This window comes from Delphinapterus leucas, chromosome 3 (assembly GCF_059928025.1).
Source record: "Delphinapterus leucas isolate spDelLeu-1000000601 "Yukka" chromosome 3, BTC_Dleu_Yukka2, whole genome shotgun sequence".
NCBI classification, from domain to species: Eukaryota; Metazoa; Chordata; class Mammalia; order Artiodactyla; family Monodontidae; genus Delphinapterus; species Delphinapterus leucas.
This window is the reverse complement of record NC_143131.1, coordinates 157,744,915-157,758,444: the sequence shown is the minus strand read 5'-3', so window position 1 is coordinate 157,758,444 and position 13,530 is coordinate 157,744,915. Positions and strand designations below refer to the sequence as shown.

General features: G+C 48.0%; 1 protein-coding gene across 10 annotated transcripts in view; it reads right to left on the bottom strand.

Moving 5' to 3' along the window:
• The window catches only part of LOC111169815 (E3 ubiquitin-protein transferase RMND5B), a 31,688-nt gene extending 21,396 nt beyond the window's left edge, over positions 1-10,292 (bottom strand). For 2 of the 10 annotated variants that reach the window (XM_089909784.1, XM_089909783.1), the window contains exons 1-6: positions 9,936-10,292; positions 8,843-9,494; positions 8,563-8,684; positions 4,242-4,404; positions 1,083-1,228; positions 814-954 (exon numbers count right to left, since the gene is read on the bottom strand). In XM_089909784.1, coding sequence (XP_089765910.1) covers positions 814-954; positions 1,083-1,228; positions 4,242-4,380 — 426 coding nt within the window. In that variant the 5' untranslated portion in view covers positions 4,381-4,404; positions 8,563-8,684; positions 8,843-9,494; positions 9,936-10,292. The remainder of the gene's footprint in view (positions 1-813; positions 955-1,082; positions 1,229-4,241; positions 4,405-8,562; positions 8,685-8,842; positions 9,495-9,935) is intronic. The other 8 variants (XM_089909781.1, XM_089909782.1, XM_089909780.1 and 5 more) reach the window with 8 other exon arrangements.
• Between the last annotated feature and the right edge of the window lie 3,238 nt (positions 10,293-13,530).

Below are 13,530 nucleotides of genomic sequence, written 5' to 3'. Positions count from 1 at the left end.
ATGATCCAGCAATTCCACTTCTGGGTACTTATCCAAAGAAAATAAAAACACTAACTTGAAAAGATATCTGCACCCCCATATTCATCACAGCATTATTTACAATAGCCAAGATAAGGAAACAACGTAAGTGCCCATCAATGGATGAATGGATAAAGAAGATGGGGTGTGTGTGTGTGTGTGTGTGTGTGTGTGTAAAATGAAATATTATTCAGCCATTAAAAAAGTAGGAAAATCCTATCATTTGTGGTAACATGGATGGACCATTATGCTAAATGAAATATGTCAGACAGAGAAAGACAAATACCATATGAACTCATATGTGGAATCTAAAAAAGTTTTTTTAAGAAAACCAAGCTCATAAATACAGAGAACAGATTGGTGGTTACCAGAGGTGCAGGGTAGGGTGTGGGAGAAATGGGTGAACTGTTTTTGTTTTTTTTTAGTTTTAATAAATTAAATACAATTTTTAAAATAGCTATTAACCCATTTAAGGAAAGAATGCATCAACAGAAAGGAGCGGGTCTACAATGGAAGCAAAGTTAAGGGGCGATCTTAGAGGAAACATTGGACTTCCCATGTGCAGTCCAGAGGGGAGGATGCCCTGCCAGGCCAACTGTCCACTGGAAACAGGTCTCTGGGAAAAGGTATCCCTATCAGACAATCAGAGCTGATGACATACATATTTGAGTCATGTAAATAAGCCGACCTGTCTGGATACAAGAAAAAAATAATAACGGGGTCCTAATATAAAGAAAACTACCAAGTAGAAAGCAGAACAGGCAGGTACCAGTGCCTTCCCAGCGGGCTCGTTACCTGGCACAGCTCCTCAGCAACACTGAGCATGCCCTGCTGGTACAGGTGCTCCAAGATGGCCATCTGCAGGATCTGCTGCTGCTTCTCCCGAGAGTCCCACACTGCGTCGGAGACTACACCGCAAATCTCAGAGTCAAAGTTCTGACGAGGATAAGAGACAGGGCCCTGTGACTCAGGGTCTCACTTCTCACACTGGCTTCCTGAGAAGCCCTGCTACACACTAGCAGCAGGTGTTCCCGCCCCCAGTCCGGGGCCACCCACATGCTCACCCTGTCAATGGCTTTGCCCACTCGGGAGACACTGCTGTGAATGTCCTTGTGGTCTGAAGCCAGTTTCTGCACGGTGTCTTTTATCTTCCGGCAGCACTGAGACATCACCAGGGAGAGGGTGGCTGAGAGAGGGGTCCCTTGGAGGGCTGCAGAGAAACACTGGCAATGAGTCAGGACACAGAGGAGAAGACCTTGTCCCTGCCTCCTTATTCTAAATGCCAGCATGGAGGCCGGGAAGCAGCCCTGAACTCCAAAGTGAAAGCTTCTACTACAGGTCCTGCCACTTTTTAACTACATGACTTGGAATTGGTCAAGTGGGACAAGCCGGTTCATCTCTCAGAGTCTTCATTTCCTCATCTGCAAAATGGGGGTGATAGCACTGGCCTTGTAGGTTGCTGTGAAATGACGATGATTTGGCACTTACTGTGGGCAAGTATTTGGTTTTAGCTCATTTAATCCTCACCACCATTCTATGCAGTGGGCACTGTTAGTATCTTGTTCTACAGCTGAGGAAGCTGAGGCAGTAACTTGCCAGATGTCACAGCAGTGATCTGAAGCCCAGGCTCCTCACCACCACCCAGATGGCTCCTTATTATCTTGAGGGAGATACCCTGTGGGAAGGCTTTGAACCGTAAAGTATTGTCCCCATGTTAATGCCTCTAACTAACCCAGAGGACACCAGGCAGGCCCGGGTCCTCCAGGGAAGCACAAGGACATTTCTGGCTCAGGATGCCTGGTTTACAGCGGTTTCCACCCCCTATGGCTGGATGAGCCACACGAACTACCAAGAGCACGTGGGGCTCAGAATAGAGAGGGCAGACAGGGCACGGGTCCCTTCTTCCAGCCCAGCATCTATGTCCCTTCTTTAGATGGCAGCACCTCGGTTCAGGGAAGAAAACACAACCCAGGGAAGGGAACGTGACCCAATAGGGCCAGGGAGTGTCTCAAGCTCCGAGACCAGAAGCCCTGGAAGAGAGAAGCATTCTGCCAGGTTGCTAAACAAACAAAAGTGAACTGGAGTTGCTGGAGCACCATGGCCACCTCAGGGGAGCACTGCTCTGAGAATGAAGCCAGTGTAGATTGAAGGTATCACATGAGCACTTAGATCCAACTGGGCTGGACCTTTCAGTTACCTGAATCTATAAATCCAGCAACCATACCCCCTTTGTTTGTTTAAGCTAGTCTGAACTAGGTTTCTGTCACCTGTAACTGAATGAGTCCTGACAAATACAAACAGGAGGTGGTGGCTGGGCCTACTCCTACTAGGATGGCTATAACCAAAAAGACAGGTGATAGTAAGTGTTGGTGAGGATGTGAGGAAATTGGAACCCTCATACATTGCTGGTGGGAATATAAAATGTTGCAGGTACTTTGGAAAACAGTGTGCCAAACAGTGTGCACACAAAACAGTGTGCCGACATTTTCTTCAAAAAGTTGAACAGAGAGTTACCATATGACCCAGCACATAAAAAAATAATGAAGTACATGGTACAATAGGGATGAACCTTGAAAACACGCTAAGTGAAAGAATATAAAAGGCCACATATTATATGATTCCGTTTATATGAACTGTCCAGAATAGGTAAGTCCATAGAGAGAAAGTAGATTAGTGGTTGCCAGGGGCTGGGGGAGAAGGAGAAATGGAGTGATTATTAATGGGTGGGGGATTCTTTTTAGAGAGATGAAAATGTTCTGTAATTGGATAGTGGTAAAGACTGTACAATTCTGGAAATATACTAAAAACCCACTAAATTGTACACTTTAAAAGGGTGAATTTTAATGTGAATTATAGCTCAATCAAAAAAAAAGGACATAGGAACTAGGGGTTACCTCTGGTCAAATCTAAGACAATTTGATCATCAAAATAAATAATAACGGTAATGGATTATAACCCATTGAATAATATAAGAATTTATGGGTTATGAACTTGGAAGGAAGGAAGGAAGGAAGGAAGGAAGGGGGGAAGGAAGGAAGAAAGAAGGAAGGGAAAGCTCCTTTCTTACAGTTAAATGCCAACTAATAAGTGTATAGGGAATGATAGACCAGGAAAAATCACCCATGTTGCAACTAACTTTGTAATGATTGGTTCACGCAAGAATAATCAATGAATGCTAAAACCAGTGGGCAGAGTCTGATAAAACACAGGAAATTTATATAGTCTCAAAGTACCTCCCCACAAATTACTTATTGATTAACTCTAAAGAAAGAAATATTAACCTTAGGGTGTAGGAACCTGGCAGACACCATCTTAACCAAAGATCTTGATCAAAGTTAACATCACCCATAATGGAACAAGCTGATACCTTGTACCTCCTGATGTGATGCACTGAGAAACACATCACTTCTGAAGTACTCTTGCCCAAAATGCAAAAAAATAATAAGGAAACAGCAAACAAATCCAAATCGAGAGACGTTCTGCAAAATCACTGGCTTTAATGTTTCCAAAATGTCAATGTCATGAAAGGCAAAGGCAGGTGGAGGAAATGTCCCAGATTTAAAAAACTAAAGATTAGACACAAGAAACTAAGTGCAATGCTTGATCTTGGATTGGATCCTGGACTGGAAAATAAAATTTAAATGTTTTACAAAAATTATTGGATAGTGGCAAATTGAAATATGAGCTATATTCATTAGGTCATAATATTAATGTCTAACTTCTTGATTTTAATAATTATACTGTACTTACGTAAAAGAATGCCCTTGATCTTAGGACATACACACCAAAGGATTAGCTGTGTGATATCTGCAGCTTACTTTCTAATGGTTTTAAAAGTAAGAATATGCAAGAAAACTGATAAAGCAAATACGGCAACATACTAGCAATTGGTGAATCTTGGTGAAGGGTATATATGAGCTCTTTATACTGCTCTTAGGACTTTTCTGTAAACTTGAAATTATCTTAAAGTGTCTTAAAGATTCAAAATAGAAAAGCAAATTGAAAACAAAACGTAAATGAAAATAATCTCAGGTAAATTAATAATTTCTGTTGGGCTTTTTGAAATAGCTCAGAGACTTCCATTGTTCCCCTTCGAAGAGGCCTAGGGATCCATGTATCAATGCCCTAACCATCGTCCTTCCAGAACCCTATTATCAAGCAGCCTTGGGGTCTCCTAGGCCCCAAGGGAGGCAGGTGTGGGGCTCTAGTGGGGGGACACCCACCTGCGCTGGCCAGCTCAGCCCGCAGCTGGCCCACGTAGTGCAGCAGCTCCTCCAGGCTCTGCTCACAGTGCTGCCCATAGGTCAGGAACTTCTGCAGGACCTTGTCCACCTCTCTCTCCACACTTGCACACTGCTCCATGGCAGCCACTGTGTCAGGCCCCACCTGGGCCAGAGGGGCACAGTGAGGAGGGCTCCCAGATCCCACCTCACCATTCCCATATCATGTATCAATGCTTAGAAATTCCCAGCTTAACATATCTGTACACAGCTTCCATCACCTCCAGCCAGGGTGCCCACTGGAGGTGCAGGTAGGCATGAGGACGGGTCTTCTGAATCATGGTGAGAAAATTACTCTGTTTTCAACTCTTCATTAGAATCCTTGTTCATCTCTTTTTTTAATTTTTTTTGGCTGTGCCACAGCATGCAGGGATCTTAGTTCCCCGACCAGGGATCGAACCCATGACCCCTGCAGTGGAATCGCGGGGTCTTAACCACTAGACCACCAGGAAATTCCCCTCATCTCTTTTTTAATCGGAAAAGAGAGCAGGCCTTGCAGAGCCCTCAGCAGGCAATACTATCTATGCTATCTAAGTAGAAATCCATACATACATCGCATATTCTAATGTTTCATGTATTTTCATATGTTCATTATGGCCACCTCTTCACTTAGTGGACTTGGTTTTCCATGTACTATAGTGATAGAAGCCATGAAGGCAGTCCTTGTATGGCTGATGCTTGAAAGCACAGCCTATGGAACAAATGCTGACCACAATGGCCTGAGAGGCCTTGCCCACCACTCCTACCTCAGCCTCCCTGCCACTTGCCCACAGACAGGCAGCTCATATTCCCTTGTTCCTTCACAGCTCCGTGCCTTGGTATGCTCTCCATCACCCCTCGCTTCCTGGACTACTTGAGAATCTGGCCCATCCTTTCCAAGGCAGCTAAGAGGTCATCTCCTTCTGCAGCTGTCCCTAGCCTGCTCTCACCTGGCTCCCTCCACTCTCACTTGGCACCCTTCTATTTCAGTTTTGATCACTGGGTAACGATCTGTTTGAGGGCTTGCCTCCCCCACTAGACTAGAACATCTCTTGTTGTAAAACTCTTCCTCCTTATGGTACCATTGAAGAAAGTTGACTTTTCTTGTCCCACCTTTCCTACCACTAAGGTCCCATTCCTAAGTCCCTTCAACACTGGGCCACTGCTCCCCTCCATTTCAGAGCAGCCTTTGACACTGAACACATGGACAATCCTTAAAATGTTGGTGATAGAGTTGATTTCGCTCCCCATCTTTCCATCTATGGGATTTAAAGTGAGAGGGCTCTGTCAAATGCATCTCTCAAACGTTCAAATCTAGCCAGTTGTTCATTCTCTCAAAGAAGGGTACAGAGTAACATCACAAAGAGAATTCTGTGTCCAAAGTGACCATCGGGATTCTCCCAGTCTCACCAGCCTCTCTTCCCATTCCAACCAGTACTGTTAGCCCTGGCCCCATCATCTTGGCCCAACCTGTAGCCACTATCTCCTTATCAGACAGGGGATGAGTAATGGAGAAATGGTACCCAGGGCCTTGAGATGTATTTATGCCCTCCCTCCTATGGTTGACACTATCACAGTAGAATTTGTTAATCATGGTATCTAGAAGACATGCCCCCCTTTTCATGCCCCCTGAGGAAATACCCTATAACTGGAATATAACAACTACAGGCAAAATATAACAGGGATACCTGTTGGAAATAATATAATAATAATTATTGCTATGAATAGTTAATATTTTATAGGGGCTTATGATGTGACAGGTGCTGTTCTAATGACTTGGCATGCATTAATTCACTTAATTCTTACAAAAGCACTATGAGGTAGGTACAATTATTAGACCTACTTTACGGATGAGAAAATGAAACTCAGATTAAATAAATTGCTCAAGGTTACATAGCTGGGAGGTAGAGGACCTGGAACCGAAGCTGGGCAGTCTGGCTCCAGGCTCCAGAGCCCTTCTCTGAAGCACAGTCCTCTCTGGACCAGCTTAACAGGCCACCATCTCACCAGGAAAGGAAAGCAGCCAATATTTGTGGTTGGAATGAGTGTACAGCAATGATTAATGATGACAAGAAACAGGAAAGTAACCACAGAGCCTGTGAGAGGATCAGCTAGGAAAGATGGCAGTACAAAAGAATGTTTGCCAAGAGTGGGAACCAGAATCACAATTTACTGAAAATAAACACAGCTCAAGAAAGGTTACAACCTCACCAAGGTCAAACACTATGGCCCTGTCAGACATCAACTAATACCAGGATTATCAAAGGGAAGCCCAAGTCAGCATCTTGAAATTGTATTAAAAAGCTGAGGGAGGAGATGGGTACAAGAATTTTCATCCCAGTGCTGTGTTGTGGCAGGGAGTTTGAGACAACCCAGGGGCCTACGGGAAGTGATAAGTCAAGTAAAATGTGGGAGATGCACCTATGGAAACCTGGGTAGCACTGAGAAACCATGTTCCAGATATACCCACAGCAACATCAGTAAGATCCCAAAACACGGTACTGAAGGGGAAAAAAAGAAACAAAATGAAGTCCAGGCAGAATACCACTTATGTTTTTAAAAAATATATGCATACAACCAAGGACACACGCAAATAAAAGGATATGTACCAAACACATCAGAGTGGTTTGCTGCAGTTGGGTGGGGGGGGAGGGAATGGGGAAAATGGGGATAAAAGGGAATATGTAAATAAATGCAAAGGAGAAAAAGGGCCTGTGTGGACCAGTTAAATGTACACTGAACTGATAAATGTGATTACCTCAATAAATTTTTTTTTTATAAAATAAACGAGATGGGAAAACAGAACTGCTTGCAGGTATTCCATCCGAAAAGCCCAAGAGGCCAATTCGGCCTGTCCAGGGTTAGCCACTCTCCCTTAATCACAGCCGGTCATCTTCACCAGGCATGAGGATGGATGAGTGTGAGTTTGTCTTCAGGATTAATCCAGGGAGTTTCATTTCCATTATCCTAAGCCCTCCTCCCCAAGGTCTCACATGGACAGAAATTATCTACCAGGGTGATCACCCCAATACAACACATCAGATCCTGTCACCCCTTTACGCATCACTGCCACGGTTTGACATAACATGCCCTTTGCAATTGTACATTCACTTCTTTGCACAAGCTATTCCTGTGTATAGAGTGCCCTCCATGCTTCTCTGCACGGAGAACACAAGATGCTGTTTAATCATGAAGCCCATGAAGCTCTCAATGAAATCTCCCTGCCTCCTCCTCTGCTTCACAAACCAAACCTCTGTGAAGGGCGCCTATACCACACACATCTGAGTTCTCAGCACTGCGGCACAGTAACCTGCCTATTCACACGTCTGTCTCCCCGCACTAGACTGAGCTGCTCAGGGCTGGAGTCCAATCTCATCCTCTGTCCCCTCAGTGCCCAGCCCAGGGCCTAGTCCACAGGGGGTACATCCATTTCCTAACTAGGGGGCCCTGAGCTCAAACTTGTCTCAGTTGGGCAGGAAGAGACATGAGTGAAATACTGAAATCCCCACCAAGGCATGCATAGGGGTTTTGTCCCCAGTCTTCAACATCCTAACACAAGAGGGCCCCTTCTGGGGCCAGGGGAGAAGAAGGGAAGTTTGCATAAATCACAGAAAGGTCCCCTTTGCCTGACACAGAACTGGACAGCCTCCACCGACCCAACACTTAATCTTTTCACCCCCCATCTCTATCCAGTCTTCACCTGACACAGCACTCCTCTGCTTAAAACCCAATAGATTTCCACATACTCAGAATAAGTATGGGAGATGGGTCTACAAGGCTCTATGTGAGTCAACTCCCAACCACCTCTCCAACTTCATCTCCTACCACTCTCTTCCTTAATGGCCATATTCCAACCACACTAGTTTTCTTAATATTTCTTGAACATCAGTTTATTTCTACCTCAGGGCTTTTTCCCTCTGCCTGAACACTCTTTCAGATCTCCCTATGACTGGGTCCTTGTTAGGGTTTCAAACGCATTTCTTCAGAGATTCTCTCCTAGACCACGGTATCTAATGCTGCCCCCTCTGCCCTACCCCGTACCTATTAGTCTATCATATCACCCTGTTCCTTTTCTTCATTGCACATCTTTATTTCAAGTTTCAAATCTTTCTTCTGTCATTAACCAAACATGGAAGGAGGAAAAAGCCCACCAATCTTCTTGGACTACAGCCCCTGCTGGGAGTTTCACCTGCATTAGCATGCATATTACTGGCAAACTCCTACTCATCCTTCAAAAGACCTTAGTCGAATGCCCTGCCTGGCTCCCACGTCCGCAACGGGTTACCTCCGGCTCGGCAGGGTCGCAATAGGATGGGACGTGTGAGTTCGAGCCACTCCCCAGGTAGGGGCGGCTCCCCGAAGGGTCTTTGAGAATGTAGGAGTCCAACTCCCGGCCCTGGCCGACGTCTGAGGAGAAAACAAACCCAAGGGCGGGCTGGTGAGGGGGCTTAGTCCCGAGGCTTTACAGAAGACCCGGGGCCTGGGAGCCTGCGTAGCCGAGCAGCCGCCCACCGCGCTCCGCCCTTTGACCGCACCTCCCGGCAGGGAAGCCACCCGGCTCTCACCTGGTACCGCAGCCCGGGCCCTGGTTTCCGGCGCCGCTGTCAACGGAACCGGAACCTGCGACAGTTGCTCCGAGGCTCCGGATTCGCCCACTCGCGGCTCCGCGGAGGGGTGGCCGAGCCTCCCCCTCCTGCGCACGAGTGGAGTCGCCCGCAGGGTCAGGGCGGCAGCTGGAAACCGCACCTCCGACCGTCGGGGGGCTGCGCCCGGGCTCCCCTGGGAGCCCGAGGCCGCCGGCCCGGCCCCGACTCTGCACGTCTGATGGGAGGAATCGGAGCGACCCACTCGCTGGCTAGCGGGGGTGCGCGCGGCGGCTCCGCGCTCAGAAGCCCTAGACCAGCAATAACTGTGCCTCCCCCGGTCCGTGCCCTCCCACCCTCATTCAAAGTAAAGACAATACCGAACAACACAATGCATGTAAGGTCCAACAGTTAGGCTTTCTCGCGATGGCTCCTTGATGCCCTTTTTGAAACATCAAATGATGTTTAAAAGAGAAGTCCCCTTTTTTCTACCCCAGCCCTGCTGCTCCCCTAAGTCCATGCTTAACACACTGGGCAATTAAATTCTGCTGCGAGGTACTCGGCCCTGCCCTGCTGCCCTAAATTGGTCGCTCTCCTTCCAGTATGGAGGGGAGACAGGGGTTGCACAACCGCCCTAAGGAGGAAGGGTAAGAGTTAGGAAGGAGGTGAGAGGAGATGGTGACCCCAAGCCCAGGCCAGGGCTGAGTTCATGACCCTCTAAGGCCCCCTTGCTCTGCAGGGAAGGGGCAGAGAAGCCTCCCGCCCCCTCCTCAGGCTTCAGGGACTTGGACTAGAAACAGCCCAAGAAAAAAGACTCGGTCTCTTTTTCCCTGACTTTAGCTTCCTTTTAGGACCAGTCTCATTCCAGGGCATCTTACCCTACAACCCTCCATACCTCCTCCCCACCTCCACAAAACACCCTTGCACAATCCAGCCCTGTTTTCCTTATAATATTTGACTTTAAATTATCTTGAGCGTTTATTTGTTTATTCTGTCTTCCTGCCCCTAACCTCCTCCCCTCCCCCCCCTCCCTTTTAGGATAAAAGCTCCATTGGGGCCAGGAGTTTGTACTCACCGCTGCTGTAGCCCCAACACTATGTGCTTGGAACACAGTAGCTGCGCAGAAATAGTCTGAAGTAGCCGATATCCTCCGTTTATGAATGAGGAAACCCCGGTTTCAAACCTGATGAAACACGCAAGGAAGAGGGCGTTCCACAGCCCGTCCAGCAGCCCACGGGAGCGAAGAGGCCTGTCCGTGCACGGTGAGCCTGGGTGGTCCTGGCCCAGGCGGGAGTTGTGGGGGTCGGAGGGTTGAGTGAACCTTGCCTGGGGCCACAGTCCGAGGTTGAGGCTGCGTCCAAGCCAGCAGGACCTCACTGGGTTTCACGAACGCCCCAGGCTTCCCCACTTCCTCTGGGGAAGCCTGCCTCTCAGCTACACTGGGTGTGAGCAAAGCCTAGCTTCTGCCAGAACTTAGAATGCCCAGCTCATACGTCAGGCTCCTTCACCTCTGTCTGTCATTGTTTCCCCCAGTATGTGGCTCTTCTTACATCATGGTTTCGTTACTTTTCAGGTTGCACCATGTTTTCTTACATGGCTGATTTTGTCAATCTTTCCTTGTTGGGATTGTGTGGTTTTGTTTTGTTTTATTTTGTTGGAGGGTGGCTGCTTCAAAGCAGAAAAACTTAGCTATTCTCCACTAACTCAGTAACAGTCTTTTTACTTTCGCTAGTTTCCTAGGATTTGATTTTTAAAATTTAATCCCCAATGCATGTCCATTTTATTTTGCAGGGGGTGGTGTAAAATATGACTTATTTTTTTCCCATATTTTTGTCCAGTTATCCCAGAACTGCTTAAAAAATAATCTTCATTACCCTCTCATTTGGAAGCCCGTTACCATAATATTAAGATTTTTCTACAAAATGAAATCTATTTCTTGCTCTTCATTCTTCCCACTGAGGCATAGTTTTATTTTTATATGAATGTCATATTGTTTTACTCACTACTTTGTAATATGTTCTAATATGTGGTGGGATTAAACAATGCTCACAAAAAGGGCAAAAAAGAAAAACAAATACAAGGTTATTGAGAAAGCAGATCATTGGTTGCCTGAGGGTGGGGTAGAATGGCTGACTACAGAGGTACATGGGGATTTGGGGGGGATGATGGAACTATTTTGTATCTTGGCTATTCCGTAGGGCTGGTTGTACAATTCTCTGTACTATCAAAGCAGTGAATTTTCCTGTATGTAAATTATACCTTAAAAATGGCAGGGGTGGGCTTCCCTGGTGGCGCAGTGGTTGAGAGTCCGCCTGCCGATGCAGGGGACACGGGTTCGTGCCCCGGTCCGGGAAGATCCCACATGCCGCGGAGCGGCTGGGCCCGTGAGCCATGGCCGCTGAGCCTGCGCGTCCGGAGCCTGTGCTCCGCGACGGGAGAGGCCACAACAGTGAGAGGCCCGCGTACCGCAAAAAAAAAAATGGCAGGGGTTAGGGAGGCCAGTACACAAAGAGCATACTAGATAACAAAGAAGGAAGGAAGGGAGGGAGGGAGGGAGGGAAGAAAAGTTCTTGATAGAGAGGACAAGCCCTGCAGTGCTCTCCTGAAAAACAGCCTTCCTTGCCTCCCAGAGTGTGTCCAGGAAGGCCAGGCTAGGAAAAGATGAACCTCCCCTGATAGCTGGGGGGATGGGGGGGCAACAGCGGGTAGTGCAGCCACCACCTGCCTTCTGCAGAACCTGGGAGCATCAGGGCTCAACATCAGTTCAAGTTGCCCGCTCAGACTCTGCTCTTCCTTCCACCCTCCAGGTGGCTCCCAACCAGTCTCCTGTTTCTCCCTACCCGTGCCACTCCTTGCAAAGCTTTGGTTCAGGCCAGGAGCAGCTATATCATTTGCAGGTCCCAAAGCAAAATGAAAATGCGAGGCCCTTTGTTCAAACATCATTAACTTCCGGATGATGACAGCAGAGCATTGCACCAAGTCTAAGGCCCTTCTGAGTGTGGGGCCCTTGGTGACTACACAGGTCACACACACACAAAGCCGGTCCTGGTTCTGGCCCTTCCCCTTGGCTGCCTGAGGGACCCACCCACAGTCACAGGAGGTGAAGTCCTTCTGTGCCAGCTTGCCAGGCTGTCCAGCTTGCCTCCTTTCACCCCTTTCCAGACAAGATCCTCTCATAGACCTGCCACACGCTTCCCCGTGACCAAATCCAGGCCCATCCTGGAATGCCTTCATCTCACCCTACTCCAGAGGAAATACCCCCAACTTCCCCTCCTCTGAGATTACCCCTGTTAAAGAAAAAAATTACTCATGACACGTGTTAAAGAATATGGTAAGGAAGACTTTATTCAAGGGGGCTACTGGAATGGGGTCTTGTGGTAGGGGCCAGAGAGTGGCCTCAACTCCAAATATAACCAGGAAATGTTGAATTCATAGCCAAGGAGCAGGGTGGAGGTCAGCAGATGGAAAATTACTAAGAGGAAACCTCAAGGTGCAGGGGGAACTGGCTAAACGACTTCAGAGGATTCTCAATGAAGGCAGGCCAGAGTGACCAGACATAACCTGGGAGATGGTGGAGGCTGAGGAACCAGATTAGATATGGAAGGTGATCAGATATGGAGGATGGGAGAACTCTGTCTAACCTAAGTTAGCAGGATTCTCGCTAGAACTGGACTGCATAAGGAAGGACACAGGAAGGCACAGTCAAAAAGAAAGCTCGGAAGTGGCCAACCAAAGTTTGGTCAACATCTGTCCCCTTCCCCACTATGACCTGGAGTGATAAGTGAGCCAGCTCTCCTCTGAACTCCCATGGCACTCAAACTTCACCTCTCATGACCTATTCCACTTTTGTTTTTGTTTCAAGAAACAGCACATTCTTTTTCTTTCCTGAATCCAATACAGAGGGGTAAAGCCCCCACCTACTAGGGTGGTGGGTTATGCAATCTGAATTGTCACCTGCACCCTCTTGGGAAGAAGTTTCCCTAATACCTGCAGCTCCCCCAGTCTCAAAGACATTTACTCTCCACCCCCCAGATGGGCTCCCTCTGCCTTCTCCGAGATCTGCTGACTTGCTCACCACTGTGGAGGTGCCTCTGTTGTCCCCACCTCTGTATGTTTGCACTCTTCTGGCCCAGTCACTACTGTGGACCTGTGTGTGTGTTGTCTCTCTCCCCCACCCTCCGGGAAGGGCCACGGGGGCAGAGGCTTTGACCACCTTGGCTTCCTCCCCAAGTGAGGCACTCAGTACATCACTGTGCAGTGAATGGCAGTGCTTGGCACAGACCTGGTTCAGACCAGGTGGCACGAAAGGTGAATGAATGCTTGGAGCTGGAGCCTTTGCCATCTTCCCCCCGCCCCACCAGCTTGAATCCATATGCTAGTCAGGGGAGGGGTGTGGTCTCTCTTGACTCCAAAGCCCCCCAGTGTCTGCTGGGCTGGAACCAGAGCAGGCTCTGGGGATGAAAACAGAAGAGCCGGCCCTGCCCCAACCATGCCCACAGCCCAGTGGAAACAGAGGCAAACTGACAATTCCAACAGCACAGAAAAAGCTGGTGGAGAGACAGAGGGGCTGCGGGCATAGGGAATGAGGAATTGCCTAGGCAGGGTGTCAGTGCAGGTAAGGCTTTCCTAAGGAGGCAAGATCTGAGCACCGTGAGGGGGCATCTGGAGAA